Source organism: Ailuropoda melanoleuca, chromosome 15 (assembly GCF_002007445.2).
Source record: "Ailuropoda melanoleuca isolate Jingjing chromosome 15, ASM200744v2, whole genome shotgun sequence".
NCBI lineage: Eukaryota > Metazoa > Chordata > Mammalia > Carnivora > Ursidae > Ailuropoda > Ailuropoda melanoleuca.
The window spans coordinates 38,500,568-38,517,385 of NC_048232.1; the positions used below are offsets into that span (position 1 = coordinate 38,500,568).

General features: G+C 31.1%; 1 protein-coding gene across 5 annotated transcripts in view; it reads left to right on the top strand.

The window, feature by feature from the left end:
- Positions 1 to 16,818, top strand: part of USP15 (ubiquitin specific peptidase 15) — a 115,673-nt gene that overhangs the window by 65,436 nt on the left and 33,419 nt on the right. For 2 of the 5 annotated variants that reach the window (XM_011225439.3, XM_034644333.1), the window contains exons 7-8: positions 3,419 to 3,505; positions 9,655 to 9,799. In XM_011225439.3, the coding sequence (XP_011223741.1) occupies positions 3,419 to 3,505; positions 9,655 to 9,799 (232 nt within the window). Of the gene's footprint in view, positions 1 to 3,418; positions 3,506 to 9,654; positions 9,800 to 14,064; positions 14,777 to 16,818 lie in introns of those variants that run through there. The other 3 variants (XM_019800055.2, XM_019800054.2, XM_002919597.4) reach the window with 3 other exon arrangements.

Genomic DNA, 16,818 nt, shown 5'->3' on the forward strand with positions numbered 1-16,818 from the left:
TTGACCGGGGGTGGGTTAATGATGAAAATTGAATTGCATTGTGGGATCTGAAACCACGTCAATGAACTTGTAATACTATTATGTTAAAATCTATCATGTCTAACTTGATGCAGTTGGAAAATACTGATTCACTGAGTTATGCAGATATTCCAAATATTGGCATATTTCATCATACAATATTTTTTAATCACATTTGTTAAAACATCACCAATCTTACAAGGAAAGTCTTTAAGTAATGGGGAGCTATCAAGCCTCACAGTGGCAAAGTCAAGTTTTCCAGAACTGTTTTTTTGTTTGATCACTTGAATGTTATCATTGGCAATGAATACTTTCAGTTTTTTTCCTTGAAGTTACAGGCTCCCTTTATTCATTTTTGAGAAGATGTCTGCCAGATAGCCTTTTATGTGGAAGAGTGGTACAGTGAAAAGAGGGGCTAGTTCTGCTTGAAATTTGAATAATTACACAAGTCTTCTTCTAATGACAGTCATCCATATAGAATGGATGTGCTTTTGCAAACTTCCCAGTTTGTCACATAATATTAAAAAGAAGTGTATTTAAGGGTCAAGATTTAATAAAATCAATATTTTTTATCTTCTCAACATGGATATTCTTTTTTTTTTTAAGATTTTTATTTATTTATTTGACAGAGAGAGAGACAGCCAGCGAGAGAGGGAACACAAGCAGGGGGAGTGGGAGAGGAAGAAGCAGGCTCATAGCGGAGGAGCCCGATGTGGGGCTTGATCCCGGAACGCCGGGATCACGCCCTGAGCCGAAGGCAGACACTTAACCGCTGTGCCACCCAGGCGCCCCTCAACATGGATATTCTTAAGTGAAACTGTTTTCCACTTCAAGGAGGCAGTAAAGAATACAAGGACTCTAGTATATAATTTGGTGCTACTGCTTTAACTCATGCTAGAGAATCAGCAGTTTTGCCCACCATTGTTTTTGCACTATCGTTGCAAATATCCACCCAGTGAAAAGGTCAAATAACACTTAAATAACCCCTGTTATTATGAAAATGCTTTTGACCTCATAGATGGGCATGCTGAAAGAATCGTGGGACCTCTAAGGGTCCACTGACTTTTCTTTGAGAACCACTTCCTAAACATCCCAGACATATGCCCTTGCCCACCCTGTGTTCTTTGCCCCAGCCTTTATTAATTTTGTTAATCTGGTCTCCTAAATGATCTCTCAGTCTCCTTTCTCTTTCTCAAGAATTACCTTTCTACAATACGAATTTGTGTAGGTACCCTTTTAAACTCTTTCAACATGCCCAGCACAAGGGAATAAGATATAATAAATTCCCTTATAAAACATAAAAGTCCTTTATTATTGTGCCTAGCTTATTAACTTCTGTTCCTGTCATTACATACTTCCTACTCTTTAAGCTGAACTGAATTTATTGATAATTCCCTAAACACATCATTGTTTTTACAGTCCCATACCTTTGCATGTGTCTTTCCAGTTTCCACCTATCCCTCCGACTCTGCGCATCATTTTAAATCACCTCGTGTTACCACCGACAAAATTTTATATTTTATTATAGTTTTAAAATTTCTACAGGACTTACACTGTTTTGTAGTTATTTTACTTATGTATTTTTTCTTACATTAGACTGTGAGCTGTTTGAGGTCAGGAACTATGTCTGTCTTTGTATTCCTAGTACTTACCAAGGGCAAGGCATATAGTAGTCATTTAATAAATGTTCGAGTATTTCAGTGAATTTCATGGAAACTTCTAATACTATCCTTGGATAGAATTGCTAATGAATAGTAAAAAGGCCACAAATGGGGAGGAAAAGGAAATATATATATATATGCGTGCCTCAGCCACTTTATTGGATAAGGTAATGAATCTTTATTTCCATAAATTTGAGTATAATTAAAATTCAGGAGAACATTTCAGTTTATTTCTGTTTCTCAAAAGTGAAGTGAATTAAATTGTAGCTAAACGGATCACATTTTGAAAAATTAATCTCCTTAATTCATTATAACTTCATCTCTAATAAATTTGGGGGTTTTTTCCTTTGATAATTTAGCATTCTTGACATGAAGGCAAAAATGCCAGGATACTTCTGTATTTCTATTAATATTTAAAAACTAGTACCTTAAAATATTAAGATAACCTTTTAAATGTCCTCTACATTGTTTTATATTAAAACTTGGTTGATTGTGTCTTATGTTTGAACTTAGCACAGTAAAATAAGATCTTCTGTCAGAAAGGCATCTAAATAGAGGTCTTTCTTAGTATAATCTGCCTATATACAACCTGTATCAACAACAAGAAACTCCTTTAATAAAAATAAAAATTTTTTACCAAGATTTCATAATGTATAAAACTTTCAAAAGTTAAATAAAAATTTTTATGTGTAAGAAATGTTATTGCCCACCATATATTCTGCATAATGCATTAGTATGTAGATTAGGTGAAATCCAAATCACCTAAAATTCGTATACTTCAAGCACATTTTGTAGATAATACTTTCATGCCCATTGACCATTTCACTGTTTATTAGCACCTGATTAAGGGAAATAAAATAATTTTTTAGAACTAATCACTTTGGGCCTAACTTAGAGTTTATGATGAACCAGTTACTAGACTGACAGCTTTTTATAGCCCATGGGCTAGATGTTGCCTAGTAAATTAAAATTGTTTACAAAATTACAAGGGAAATTAAATCTTTAAGAGACCTGTTAAGTATTTTAAAGTAATCATTCCTATGTAATGAGTTTGTTGATTATAAATCATACCCTTAAAGCATATTGGTTGATTAAAAGCCATTAGTAATTGAAATCTCTCCAAAAAGATTCTGAATTAGTGAGGTGTGTAATATATATAGTCAGACGTATGTCTTTTCAGTTTTTGCAGCGATAACTTTGACCAAAAATTACTTCTTGGGACTATGTTTTGAATTCTTTTATGCTAATGTATCCCTGTTGCCTTACATTTTAAAGAATTGGTAAATCCTCAGATCTCTGTGACAGTGTTGGGTGTTAAGTAGAATGCAATGGTACCTACTGAGATACAAATTGGATTTCCTTTACATGCTTCCTTTAAAAAATTGGTATTTTAATTCCACCGATTTAAGGAAATTATTGTTTGTAAAATATTGAAAATGGTTACCTGAACTCAGAAATGGGTATATTGAGTCAATAGATTTATAGGAATAATAAATATCAAGTTGTGTATTAAATTTGATAAATTTCTTTTGAAAATAGTTCCTTTTTGTACTATTATTTTTATATGAAAAAAATATATAGGAAATAGAAAAACAAAGGATATATAGTGATTTTGCTCATGAATCTGTTTTCCAGCATTCATTACTACATACATTGTCATCTGTTCTTTTCTTTATTTCATAATTAATTTCAAAATTCAGCATTTTTTTATCTAATTTAACATTTTCATATTTTTAAAGGTCCCCAGGTGCATCCAATTTTTCAGCTTTACCAAAGATCTCTCCTTCATCTCTGTCAAATAATTATAACAACATCAACAACAGAAAGTAAGCACTGAATCTTAAAAACTCTTTGTTTAATTGATCGCCCTATTGTGGTTGCAAAAAATCTCTTGTATCTAAAACTTAGGATAAAAGTCTTAATGCATTAAAATTGAATTTTTTAAAAATTACAGATCAGTTCTTCTAGGAGTAACTTTAAGAAAGCACAGCTATAAACTTCTTGATTTAATACATATCCTATAATAATCCACTAAAAGAGAAATAAAGTCAGAATTTTACTTTTTAAACACTAACTATTGAAAATATATAGAGAAGTCTGTTAGAACTCAATTTTTTAGGAAGGGTATGAATTTCAGATGTCATTTGAGAACGAGATATATAATCACCTACAATATGTAGTTTTTTTCTTAAAGTATATATCAGTGATTCTCATACAAAATATTTATGTTTATCAAAAAGGCAATCACTTTTTCTTTAAAAAGTTTGGAGAAACAATTCCCTTCCCCCATCATGAATAATATTCAGAATCTTGAAATTTATAAAAGTTATATGAAAGTGTATGCTATATTGCCATAAGAAAAAAGTTGTTAAAAATCACTTGGGCTTCACTGTAATGTCTGACATGGGTATATTACCTTGAAAATTGTCATGGTTTTTATTTTTTTGAAAAGGATAAAAAGAAAGCTTTTATTATTTGTGATTAGCCCAGTCAAATTAGGGGAAGAACTTTAATCTAGAGACGATTACCCATTTATTATTTCTTGAATATATATATTACATTGTGGTTTATTTTTTAGGTTAACTGTATGTAGTTAAATATTTGTACTACTTGTCCAGTTCATAAATGGCATCTGATTTCCTAGAGTAAATTTGAAAAGACTAAGGCTATTTGTGAAAAAATTTTTAAAATAGCATCATTAATTGAATTTGTTGGTTTAATTTATTTTCCCTTAAAATTCATATCTGGGTGGGGAGAGGGCTTGACAAAATGATTTTAATGTACATCTAGATTATAAATTTGTAAGAATAGCCGAAATAATTTGGAAAGGAAAATCAGAAAGGATTAATCCTGCTAAATATCACAACCTGTTGTAAAGATAATAAGAATTCAAACAGCGTAGTAGTGACCCAAGAATACATCTACAGATCAGTGAAATAGAAAAGACAGTCAGAAACAGCCCTTTAAACATAAAAGAATTTAATGTGATCAGAAAGCATTGTAGACTAATGGAGAATGAGCAGATTATCCAGGAAATTTTGTTGGGAAAATTGGATCACTATTGAGAATTTCTCTTTAAAACTTTATATTAAATTGACTTTTTAATTGTTAGGCCTATAAAAATTGAAAAGCAAATAAATGGAAAAAAATACTTGCTACAAATGACAAAGGATAAATATTCCTAATATATCAAAGTCAAAAAGATCAGTGAGAAATTTTCTAAGACAAGTAGAAAAATGGGCAAATGATGTGGCTGGCAATAGAAGTAAAATAATTAAAATACATAAACATTTTATTTTATTTTATTTTTTTAAAGATTTTATTTATTTATTTATTCGACAGAGATAGAGACAGCCAGCGAGAGAGGGAACACAAGCAGGGGGTGGGAGAGGAAGAAGCAGGCTCATAGCGGAGAAGCCTGATGTGGGGCTCGATCCCATAATGCCAGGATCACGCCCTGAGCTGAAGGCAGACGACCAACCGCTGTGCCACCCAGGCGCCCCAATACATAAACATTTTAAATACCCAAATTCACAACTAACTAGAGATGTGTAAATTAAAACCATAAAAAAAAAACTCCATCCACTTCTCTCTACCTCAACTCACTGGGAAGAATTAAGAAATGATACTTATTCTTGCAAGGATTTTGTTTGAGTGGTTGGAGTATTAGTCCAACTTTTCTAGAAAAGAATTTACCATGTATGTCAAAAAGATTTAAAGCATTAAGTCCCCTATTTTAGTAATTTATCATTATAGTGTAATAGTGAAATATCAAAGATGCTATGACTATCCAAAATTGAAATGTACTACGTTCTTTACCTCTTAAAAATGTATGTCCACAGGCCAAAAATTGAAAGGAAATATCCCTATAATCTGGTTTGTATTTTATATGGTATCTTTTAACTAAATTCATCAAAAATAATTTTTTCATGGGAGATAAAATACTTCTTGTGTTTCTACCAATTGCAGATGCTCCCACATTTACTATAAAAGAATTCAGTTCCAGGTATAACATGTATTTATAGTTATTCTTGGCGAAATTTTTAACATTGTATGTAGACTGCATTGAACATAGACTGTATTTTGACCTTTTGACTGGAGTCGTCATATTAGTATATGTGGTCTGGTGTGTTTCTGTTTTTGTCTTCTTTCCCTCCCATGGTAAAAATATGATAGTATAACTGGATCTTAAAACCTCTGACTGCAGAAGATACTGAGAGAGGAATTGGAGTATTTTCTTAAGTCTGAAATATGTTTAACGATTCTACTTCTATGGCTAGATTATATTTTTAGCTATTTATATTTGTTTATTTTAGGCACTAAAATAGTCCTTTCATAATAGGAAATTTTTATAGCAAATAGCTACTGAAGTACCACCATGCTTAAAAGTAAAGCTTTAAACGTAAAGCTTACCTTTCTTAGTGAGGAACAAAATTCAAACATTTGTAAAACGGAAAGTTTTTTTAAATTTGAATTTGAATTAACATTTTAATTATTTTGAATTTGAATTAATCTGAATTTGAATTAATATTTGGATTAATATAATAATTATCTAAATTATTTCACATAAAATTTATTTCTTTCCATTCAACTTGTAGAAATAAGTTGAAACTTAAGACTTTGTATGGAAGTAGCATACTTACTTTCAAGTATGTAAAATGGGATGACCTTTTTTAAAAGTACATTTTTAAAACGTCATGTGTGTGGAGGTATTCTACAAGTACCAAAGTATATACAAAAATCAGTAGTTATGACTTACAAGTTTATATGAAATTATCTACAAATTCAAGACTTGAATTAAACTGATACATTACTAAGATAAAAAGTTTTCATTTCCATAAATAAGGGTATTAGTCATAAAGATAATAACAAAGTATCCTTGTAATTATTTCATATAAATTTAATAAAGCTTTTACTGAAGACAAATATGAAGAATCAGTTGTTTACCCTGATATTATCCTAATTTTACTTGCTAGTCTATACAGTATTTGTTTTTGCCTCAATTATAATTTAAGTTCATTTTTAATATGCACCAATTTCTTTCTCTTTTTGTTCCCTGCATTTTTCTGTCTTGCTACATTTGCTTTGATATAACACTGCCTTTAAAAACTCTTTTTAATGTATGTATTGTCACAACTTTTGGCATTACACATCAGAGCAGATTTCTATTTTTATGTTAATTCATTTAAAGCTCTTTTATTTGAAATGGAAATGACTCCCTGTAAAAGATTAAAGTATGAAAAAGAACTTGATTTTGGAAACTGCCAGAGCTAGCCAGCCATATGGCTCTTTGCAAGTTACTTGCTGAAAGCATCATTCATTAACTGCAAAATGAGCATTATTAGAGTTACGAGGATTAATTATAGATTTATAATACTTTTTCGATGTCAAATATAAGTGCTAATTGAAAAGTCAGTCTCAAATTTGTATAGAAGAGAAGGGCTCAATTTTACCAAAAAATATGTTACTTTTTTCAGTGTATCTTCATTTAGGGTGATAGATTTATAATACAGAATTAATGTAGTATAATACTAAAATTCCCATTAAGATTACAGGCGTACTTATATATTTTTGCAAATAGGCACAGCCATAGAGGATAAGGACTAGCTTACCACCTTTAGGAAGAAAATAGTCATAGGCCTAGGTTTCTATGTACTTTGTTGAAGCATTTTAACAACTCCTGGTTTTGGTATTTTCCATGACTTACCTTAATACTTGATTTAGGAAGCACATAATGTGTTATAAGTGGCCAATCAATATAGTATTAAAATATTTTAAATTTATCAGTTTTTGTTATCATTGAGCATCTAGACTGTCTCAGTCTTTGGGCAAGGCTTATATTTACTCTGTCACTTAAACTGAAATGTAGATATCCTTTAAGATTCAAATTTTAAAAGACAAAACAAAAAAAACTGTTTTGAAAGTAAGTTTTTATTCATTTCTCAGTAAATAAAAATCCTTGTCCCAGCAAATTCCATCCTTGGTGCTGCTAAGAAGAGGAGAGCTTCCAGCATCCATTTGTGTTACTTGTGGCAGAGACAGATATCTGAATATATACTTAAGGAATGAGCATGTAAATGTGCTTTTTTTAGTCTTTTCACTTGCGCGCGCACGTGCGCGCGCGCGTGTGTGTGTGTGTCTGGCTGTCTAGGCATGAGCATGCATTTGAGCATACTTCCCTGTGTACTTGGCTCAAATTTTATTATAATTTTATATCTGGAATATGTTTGTTAATGTGGAGAATGTGTAGAAAATGCAGGCCTTTCATTTTTTGTATGTAGAGACCTTGATTTTTAGTCCTCCTTATAGGAATAAAAGAAAAACAGAATTTAGCTTTTTGTTACATGTCCTCAAAGTTAGATTCAAGAATCCAGTAATCAATCACTGAGTGAACATATATTGAATTGTTAATAGATGTCTTACATTTTAGTAGTTACTGGGAATATCAAATATGAATCATAAAGTTAGTGATCTGCCAGAACAAAAGATGCTGGAGTCTAGCTTGAGTATTTTTTGTGTGAGATAAATATATATATATATATTTATTTATCTTTTTTTTTTTTTTCCTTTTAAGTATCAGGATGTTTTGCTTTTTGCTTTTTTGAATCTGGGAACTGGTCTTTTTGTTTGTGTTGGGGGTATGTTCTTAAAAATGTAAAAATAAGGTTAGAGAAAAGCAAGAAAAAAAAAAAAAGGTTAGCATTGTGTGTGTAGTTTTGGGTTGAGGTAGTTTTACCTGTGTAGCTTGTTGAGGTGTGTGAGTGTGTGTTTACTAAAGGCTTTGTTATAACTGGCAGTAGTACAGTACTCTTAAACTGTTATAATAATAAAGTGAAAGTATAGAAGCTACAATAGAAAGTATTTGAAATTATAAGTAAAAAATATTTTTTAAAAAGAATACCAGGAATAAATTGTAGCCAATTGAGATTATCAGGGTTACTGATTTCTCATGTTTATTTGTAACACTCTGTTCTTTTATTTGAATCGTGATTTGCTTTTAGCATGACCTTGATTCTCATTCAGGTTTGTTCTCATGAAAAAAAAAAATGATTGAAAGTATGGTTTTGAATTATATCTGAAGTGTCCATTGTAAATATTTTATAAGATAACCTATTAAAAATTAAGGGAGAATCCATCCTTTTCCACAAAATTATTGTTTTTATTACATATAGAAAGAAAGAAGGATTATTTAACTTATTGACTTTTCTTCTTTCTAAAATTATTCTGATTCTCTGTTTGAAAATTATATAGCTTTTTTTTAATATTAATATTTATTGTGCTGATAGTCCAAATTATCCTAAGGTTATATTCATCTAGGTAAATAAACTGCATTATTCTAACAAACTGGAAAAAAGAAAAGGCAAATCCTGGAATGTACTTGCTTAGAATCATTTCATTTTTGCAGCCCCGATCACCCCAGGCTTTTTTCCGCATTTGAATACTAGATTTTGCTGGCCTAGCATAGAAACTATAAATAGAATCTTTAGTGCATCAAACCAGTGATGTCACAGAGGTCTTGGAAATCTCTGCTCTCACCTGTAACTAAAGTACAACTCCTCCTGTTTCTACTGTTCTCATTCTATTACAGTAGCAGGATGTAAAAGGGACATAAATGAGATGATTTATTGCTGCGGGTGGTGTTTAAAATCTGGATGTTTTAAATTTAATGGAGCAGTGAAGAGTGGAGCAAGCTGTGGAGCTGCTCCAGCTAATCAACGGTAGAAAGATATAATAGTGGTTTATATTGGTTGGTGTGGCATATGTATGCAGTGATTTTGTTAATTGGATGAGGAGTATCTTAATTAAAGGGGTTATTTTGATTTAGTTTCATGTCTTTAAAAGTACAAGTTAATTTTTTTAGTAAAAAAGTTTAATGACTGACTACCTATCTCAAATAGGTTTGAAGTACTCTGTTCAAATAACTATATTGTAATAATCAGCTGCATTATAAAAAATATTCTTTGTTTTCTTCCAGTGTGAAAAACTCAAATTATTGTCTCCCATCATATACTGCTTATAAGAACTATGATTATTCAGAACCTGGAAGAAACAATGAACAGCCAGGCCTCTGTGGCCTAAGTAACTTGGGAAATACGTGTTTCATGAACTCAGCTATTCAGGTAGGTCTTTCCAAAGTGAAACTCACATGTTTCATGGAAATCAACAAGAAAAGAAGAGTAGAGTTTTACATATCAGAACTTGAGTATTTTATATGTTTTGAGAGTTTCTGTTTTCATGGAAGATTTAAACATGCATGTTTGAGTCATTCTAACGCTAGTAAAATATCATCATGTTCCTCAATTAGGTGGCATATGATTGATTACTACATGGTAGAAGATTAACTATCACTTTATGCAAAAATACAATTTCAAACAGAAAACCTAGGCTTTCTGAAAAGAAAAAGAAACCAAGATGACACCTTTATATTTTCAGTAGAAGTGTCATGCTTTTTTTGGACATTGGTGGGAATATTAGAGAATAAATCTTTTATGATCACCAGTTCTCTAACTCTAAATTTATTTTTTATTTTTTTATTTTTATTTAAATTTATTTTTAAATCTCTTTTTTTAACCTTAATGTGAAATTAAGATTTTTTTAATGAGAAAATTTTATGAACCTCCTTTTGCATACATATTTTAACAAATCACTTTCCCTTAAAGATCTTTTTAATTTGGAGATATAATTGATCACTGCCCCTTTTTTCCCTTTGTCTCTCCATGGAGCTTCCCTTTTCTTCCTGCATTGTCTATACCCTCTTACAGCTTGTTGAATATTTATGTCTTTGATCGACTTCGAAGTAATGAGATCTATATATTTTTTTAATATCACTGTCACTAACTATAAAATTAGAGATGGTTTTTCATTTCCCTTTTACAAATAAAATTCTGCATTTCAAAAAGCCCAAAATAATGGTATACTATTTTTGATATTTCAATTTTAACCTTTTGGGGGGGTCCTTTTTTTGTTTTGGAGTGTTTCTCTTTTTTTTTTTTTGCAAATTCTAAAATTTTAATTCTGTAATTTTCTGTTCTCAATTCATATTTTAATACTGAAACTTCCATGCCCAGGAGGCATCCTCCAAAGATAATAGATTAAATACAGAGTATGGATTAATTAAGGACATTATTACAACTCTTTTTCACTATCTAAGAATAATATAGGACTCTTAACCATCCAAAATTTTAAATAATTCCTTTGTACATTGGCATTAATACATTTGTCTCCTAAATTAACCATTGTCTTTACAGTATTCTTGGAAAATTAGAATTTCATTGTCATAATTGCCTAGATCAGGAATTGGCGATCTTTTCGAAATGCCTAGGGGATATAATTACTTAATTTCTGATTTCTTGGTTTAGAGTTGATCCACTCAGAAAATAGCCTTTCTGCTCAAGTAGATACTATGTAGGGTCAATAAAATCTTCCTTTAAACCTTTGATGAGTAATATTATTTATGCTTTAATGTGAATTAACTTCATTCAAAATTATTTTTCTAGGATCCTAGTGTTAAACAATTTTTAAAAATTTTTATCTTTATTTTTCCGGGAGAGGATAAAAGAAACTCATCTGAGAAGAGCAAGCCAAAACATATTATTCTGACAGCTATTTAGATAACAAAGTAAAGTGTGTGGGTGCTGAGCTTTCAGAGATAGGAACAGGCCAGACAAATTGTAATTTTATTTGTATATCTGTTGGATAGTTTATATTCTACCTGACCACTGAAACTCATCTTTAGTACCAACTGTGGAAAATGTTTTATATAAATTGTGGTTACATCAGTACCAGAAAACTCTTCTTGTATCACCAGTCATTAATTTTTAGATAACTCCTTTCCTTGCACCGACAAAATTATTTTGGTTCTAGACGCTTGATGAAGGTTGAGAGGTGGTTTTGTTGTTGTTGTTGTTGTTGTTTTTAATCTAAAACCAATCTTGGTGCTTTCTTATAAGGATTAAGAAAATACTTTTAACAGCATAAGCATTAAAAATTTGAGACAGAAGAGAACAAGAGTTAATGTTCATGCTAATCATTCGGAAGTGGCTCTGGCTTTCATTCAAACTGAATTCCTTCTAAGGGATTATTATGTTCTAGTTTCCTATGCCTTTGATCCAGTCTTATTCAGTGTTTTGTCTCCAGATGGTTAACTATAATTTCTTAAAAATGAGTAGTAAAATTAAATCTAATCACTTATGTTGAGCTAGATTTGGCATTTGTTGAACTTTCTTGTTTGTGTTTAAGGTATCAGAAACTTCATTCTATTAGTTATTGCCTCACTTCAGAACAGTTTTATTACAATAAATTTGTAAATCTAATGCTGACCTTCTCTTATATATATTGCCTTTACATGTTCCATTTCAATTGAAATTAGAGCCATGAGGGTGAGGTTTGTTAGCCATGAGGGTGATAGTTTGTTACTTTCTGGTAATAATCATAAAGTAAGAAAAATTGTAGATGAAAACGTCAGGGGTTTTTAAATTTTAAGCAGTGGATATTATCTCATGTCTATGTCTTGGCTGGAAACTGTACTTTTGCTAAAATAAAAATCTCCAATCACTTTGGGCAAGAGAAAAAAAATGAGTTTTTATTTTTGCTACTTTTGACTTTTAATTCAAATCCACGATTAGAAAAGCTAATACTTCAGTTTTATTTTCTTAAAGCTTCTATGATTTTTGATTGATTTAGATGTTCACTCTGAAGCTGAAAACTCACCATTAAAGGGAATACAAAATGATGTCTGTAGCCTTTTTCCCTGTTTCATGAGCATGCATGTAAGTTGTTAGGTCCACAGATGAAAGGGGTTAAAGATAACTAATAGAGTAGGTTTTTTAAAATAACTTTTTTAGATAGTTTCCTCAATTATCCTTTTTTTTCAAGTTTCCTTGTAACTTCTGTGAGATTGAAGACAATTCATGAACTTCAGAAAATATTTCTACTGATAATTCGAATTTCAGTGTAATTTCTTGTATTCAATAATCCTAAAAAAACCACAGAGACATTTTGGTACCTTAGGCAGTATGATTATTTATATATCTAAAAAAAAAATATGTGTCGAAAACATACCTACTTTTGTATGTGAGAATCGATTAGGCTTATTAACCTATCAGTAACCTTGAGGTAATGAAATCTTTTGATTGCTTATGGTTAAAAACTAAGTGGCACCAATTGGAGTGTGATTTTAATATTATTAGTGTTATTTAATTTAACTGTATTTGTATTTAAGATTTTCTCTGATGTAATGGTATGAATATTAAATTTTTTTGATGAGAACCATATAGTTTTAATTTGTTAAGTTAATATTTATTGAATTTGAAACATATGAGCTACTTTTGGACATAGATCCTGACCTCATGAAGATTGTAGTCTAGATACTGTGATTTTCACACTTTTTGCCTTTTAGTATGAGAATCTTTTTTTTTTAATTATTACTATGAAAAGTTTAATTTTATCCTCAATATTTAAACAGATGTAGTGAAGTTGCTTTGGTTGGGTAAAGGGTGTAGAGTCCCATCTGATTTCTCTTTATTTTCCTTAATGGCCCCAGAAGCATTCTCATGGGATCCCAGGACTCTAAGGAATAGTCTAAAAACTATAATATCGGAAGAAAAAAGAACGCATTAAAAATTAATAATACAGATTAGAAGCACAGGTTATGGGGTTATACTGCCTGGATTGAAAACATGTCTCTCTTATTTATCTGTGTTACCCTATATAAATTATTTCCACAATTCATTTTTCTCATCAGGTGAGGAAAATAATAGGACTGGTATCTTAGGAATTTCATGGGGATTAAATGAGTTGAAGAATATAAATCTCTTAGAATAGTGACTAGCACATCATAAATGAATAGAGGTTAGGTTGATGTTTTGTCTTGTTTTGTGTTGATTCAATTCAAGGAACTAAGCAGAATACTTTTGGTAAACCCCCTGTATTTGTTCTCCTTTCCTGCAAGTCTCATTTCACTTGGCTTGAACCTAGTGAATGAAGAAAGAATTAATTGTATTTTTAATTATTATTCACTTAGTATTGTTGCAATAATGGTATTTATCATCACCATTTTTGAACTGTGGTAGTTTAAGTCTCCCTAGGCAAGCTAGTAGGCAAGGAATATAATAATGTAGAACTGTTGGTACATATTCAGTGTTCAGAGAACTCAAAATTCATGATTTCAGGTTATCCCCGGCCTCAGCCTCCTGAGTAGTTATGATTGCAGGCATACACCACCATGTCCCAGGGCTACAAATAAGTTAACAAAATAGTTTTCTAATGCCCTAAATCTTTGAGAGAATGTCTAATTTTAAAATTTTGCATTATTGGAGGTAATTTTAATTAGCATCAGTTGAGTAGCTTCAGGAGCACTCCAACCCTTGTCTTTTTCATTGTCAAGGCCTAGGAGGCTCATGATTGGCTTCCTGGAAGAAGCAACTCTGCAGATGGATTTGAAGCAGGGGAGTGATATGGTCTTTTCCACTGGAAAGCAGCATGGCGTAAGATGGTTGTTTTCAAACTCTTTACTTGGAAGTTAATAGGGCTTCTTACTCTAGGAAGTCATTGAAAAAAATTACAGTAGTCAAGAATCTGTTCACTTATTCCTGTCATACAGTGTAAAATCAGTTGGGATCCCAAGCATTTTTAAAGTCAGCTTTTTTTAATGGTCTGCTGGATTAGAAAAAAAGTCTATTCAGTAAATTCAGAAGACTGTTAAATAGAAAGCTTAAAGCTTTTTTAAAAAACTTGAGAATGAGTAATACTATACAGAAATAGCATTTTTTAAGAAACTGGATTCTTATTTTATTGTAAAACAGTGCAAAAGTCATTACTGAAGCTATTATTTCTGTGTTGTAGTACTTTATAGCTTTGCATATGATTAAATATAATGCTGTTCTGCTGTCACCCTGAGACATTATTTTTGCATTTATTGGAACACCAGTTCTTAGAAGTGCAGATTAACATGAAGCTTTCTAATTTTATTCAAATTAGCCAAATTTATAGTTAATAAATAAAAATAGTTTTCATCAAAAGAAGAATCGTTTAACCTGAAACACAAGAATTTTGAAAAATAGGGGCGCCTGGGTGGCACAGCAGTTAAGCATCTGCCTTTGGCTCAGGGCGTGATCCCGGTGTTATGGGATCGACCCCCACATCAGGCTCCTCCACTATGAGCCTGCTTCTTCCTCTCCCACTCCCCCTGCTTGTGTTTCCTCTCTCCCTGGCTGTCTCTATCTCTGTCAAATAAATAAATAAAATCTTTTAAAAAAAAAAAGAATTTTGAAAAATAGTTTAGGATCTTGAAGAAAATGACTACTTCTGATAAACTGAGAATATAGCTAAAAATTCAAATACTCCTTCCTATGGTAGACTTTTTAAAAATTATAAATGACATACAATAGTATATTAGTTTTGTGTATACCACATAGTGATATGATATTTTTATACATTACAAAATGATAACCATGATAGATGTAGTCATCATCTGTTACTGTGTGGTTATTACAAAATTATTAACCATATTCCCTATACTGTATTTGACACTAATCCAGGAAATTAAGCTCGCTTATTTGAGTTCCTATATTATGTGCCGAAAATTACATGGCACTGTCATCAAAAATGTGTTTAATCATCTATCAAATGACAACTCAATTGGGTCTTCTTTCCATTTTGATAAAAGTAAAGAAATGGAAACGACCTTACTTGTATTAGAACCATTCGCTTTCTCAACACAGATACCAATATTTTTACTTTTCCCTTTGTTTGAACTAGGGTAAGAAAGAAGTATTCCTTCTTTAGAAAGAGAAAGGGTGCTGGCAAAGGGGAACCTGAATTCCCGGGCATATTATTTTGGGGAAGAGTATATATACTCTAAGAATATAGTTTTCTAAGAATATAGTTTTCATAACTATAGTTCTCTAAGAATATAGTTTTCATAACTGGGGGAGAAATGGTATCTCTAAAAGCATGACTTGCACCTGTGTAACTTGGCTAATTGTGATTTCTTGTCATGAAAACATGCCTTTCTTAACATCAGATAGTGAAGGGAATAATCTTATTCGTTCTTCACATTTTCTGAATTAATATCCAAATATCTCTAGGATTAATGCCTCTATTTCTGAATTAGTATAGACTTAAATGTTTTATCTGCCCCTAAGTTTGTAATAGGGAATGACATGAGTATAGATTAGAGGAATAATACAGGGATTATTTCAAGGAGTTGTAAATAATTACACCTGATTCTAATACAGAATTGTTTTTATATTACTCTTGCAGATCAACACAATTTTACATATACTCACTAGATAGGATTACTTATGGTGATTACACCTTAAGACAGCAGCTAACATAATCAGACTGAAGTATGTTGTATCAAATTTTTTTTAAGATTTTTTTAATTTTATCTTTAAGTAATCTCTACACCCAACATGGATCTCGAACTCACAGCCCCGAAATCAAGAGTCACATGCTTCACCAGCTGAGCCAGCCAGGAGCCCCTTTTGTATTGATTTTAATAATTGTTGAAAGGATATTTATTTGTAATTAAAGGAAAATGTAAGAAATGTCAGTCTGTAATTTATAATGATAACTACAAAATTTGCTCTCCTCCAAAAAAAATAAAGAAAACGTGGTTCCAAATTTACTTCTGTCACCCAGAAATCAAAGTTTATTTTCTTGATGTCAAAATGCTTTCTAAGATTTATTAAATACACACTAATATCATTCAATACTTTAGAAGATTCTAAAATGTTTCAGGCTAATCTTAATTATAAATTGCCATTACTGAATAGTGTCACTAGGAAATTTAGGATATTGGACTGATAAAGTGTTAAAAAAAAAGGAAAGCCATGCTAAATCCTTTGAAGGGTTTGTTTTGTTGTCAATTTGGCTATTTTTTTTAATGTATACATTTAAATTCTGGTCAACTGAGACTGTGCTGTATTTATTACTAAAAAGTCCCTAACCTATTGGACCTTTTTTCTTTTAATGTCATTTATCTTAAAATCACTTTTCTATTTTAGATCGTGAGTAGAAATAGTTTGTGATTATGCTTATTGCATGAACAACTTCATTAATGTTGTCACTTTGCAAATAATTGCTTAGTTCAATATTCTTTTAATACTATATTTATGGAAACCAGTTGCTAAGTATT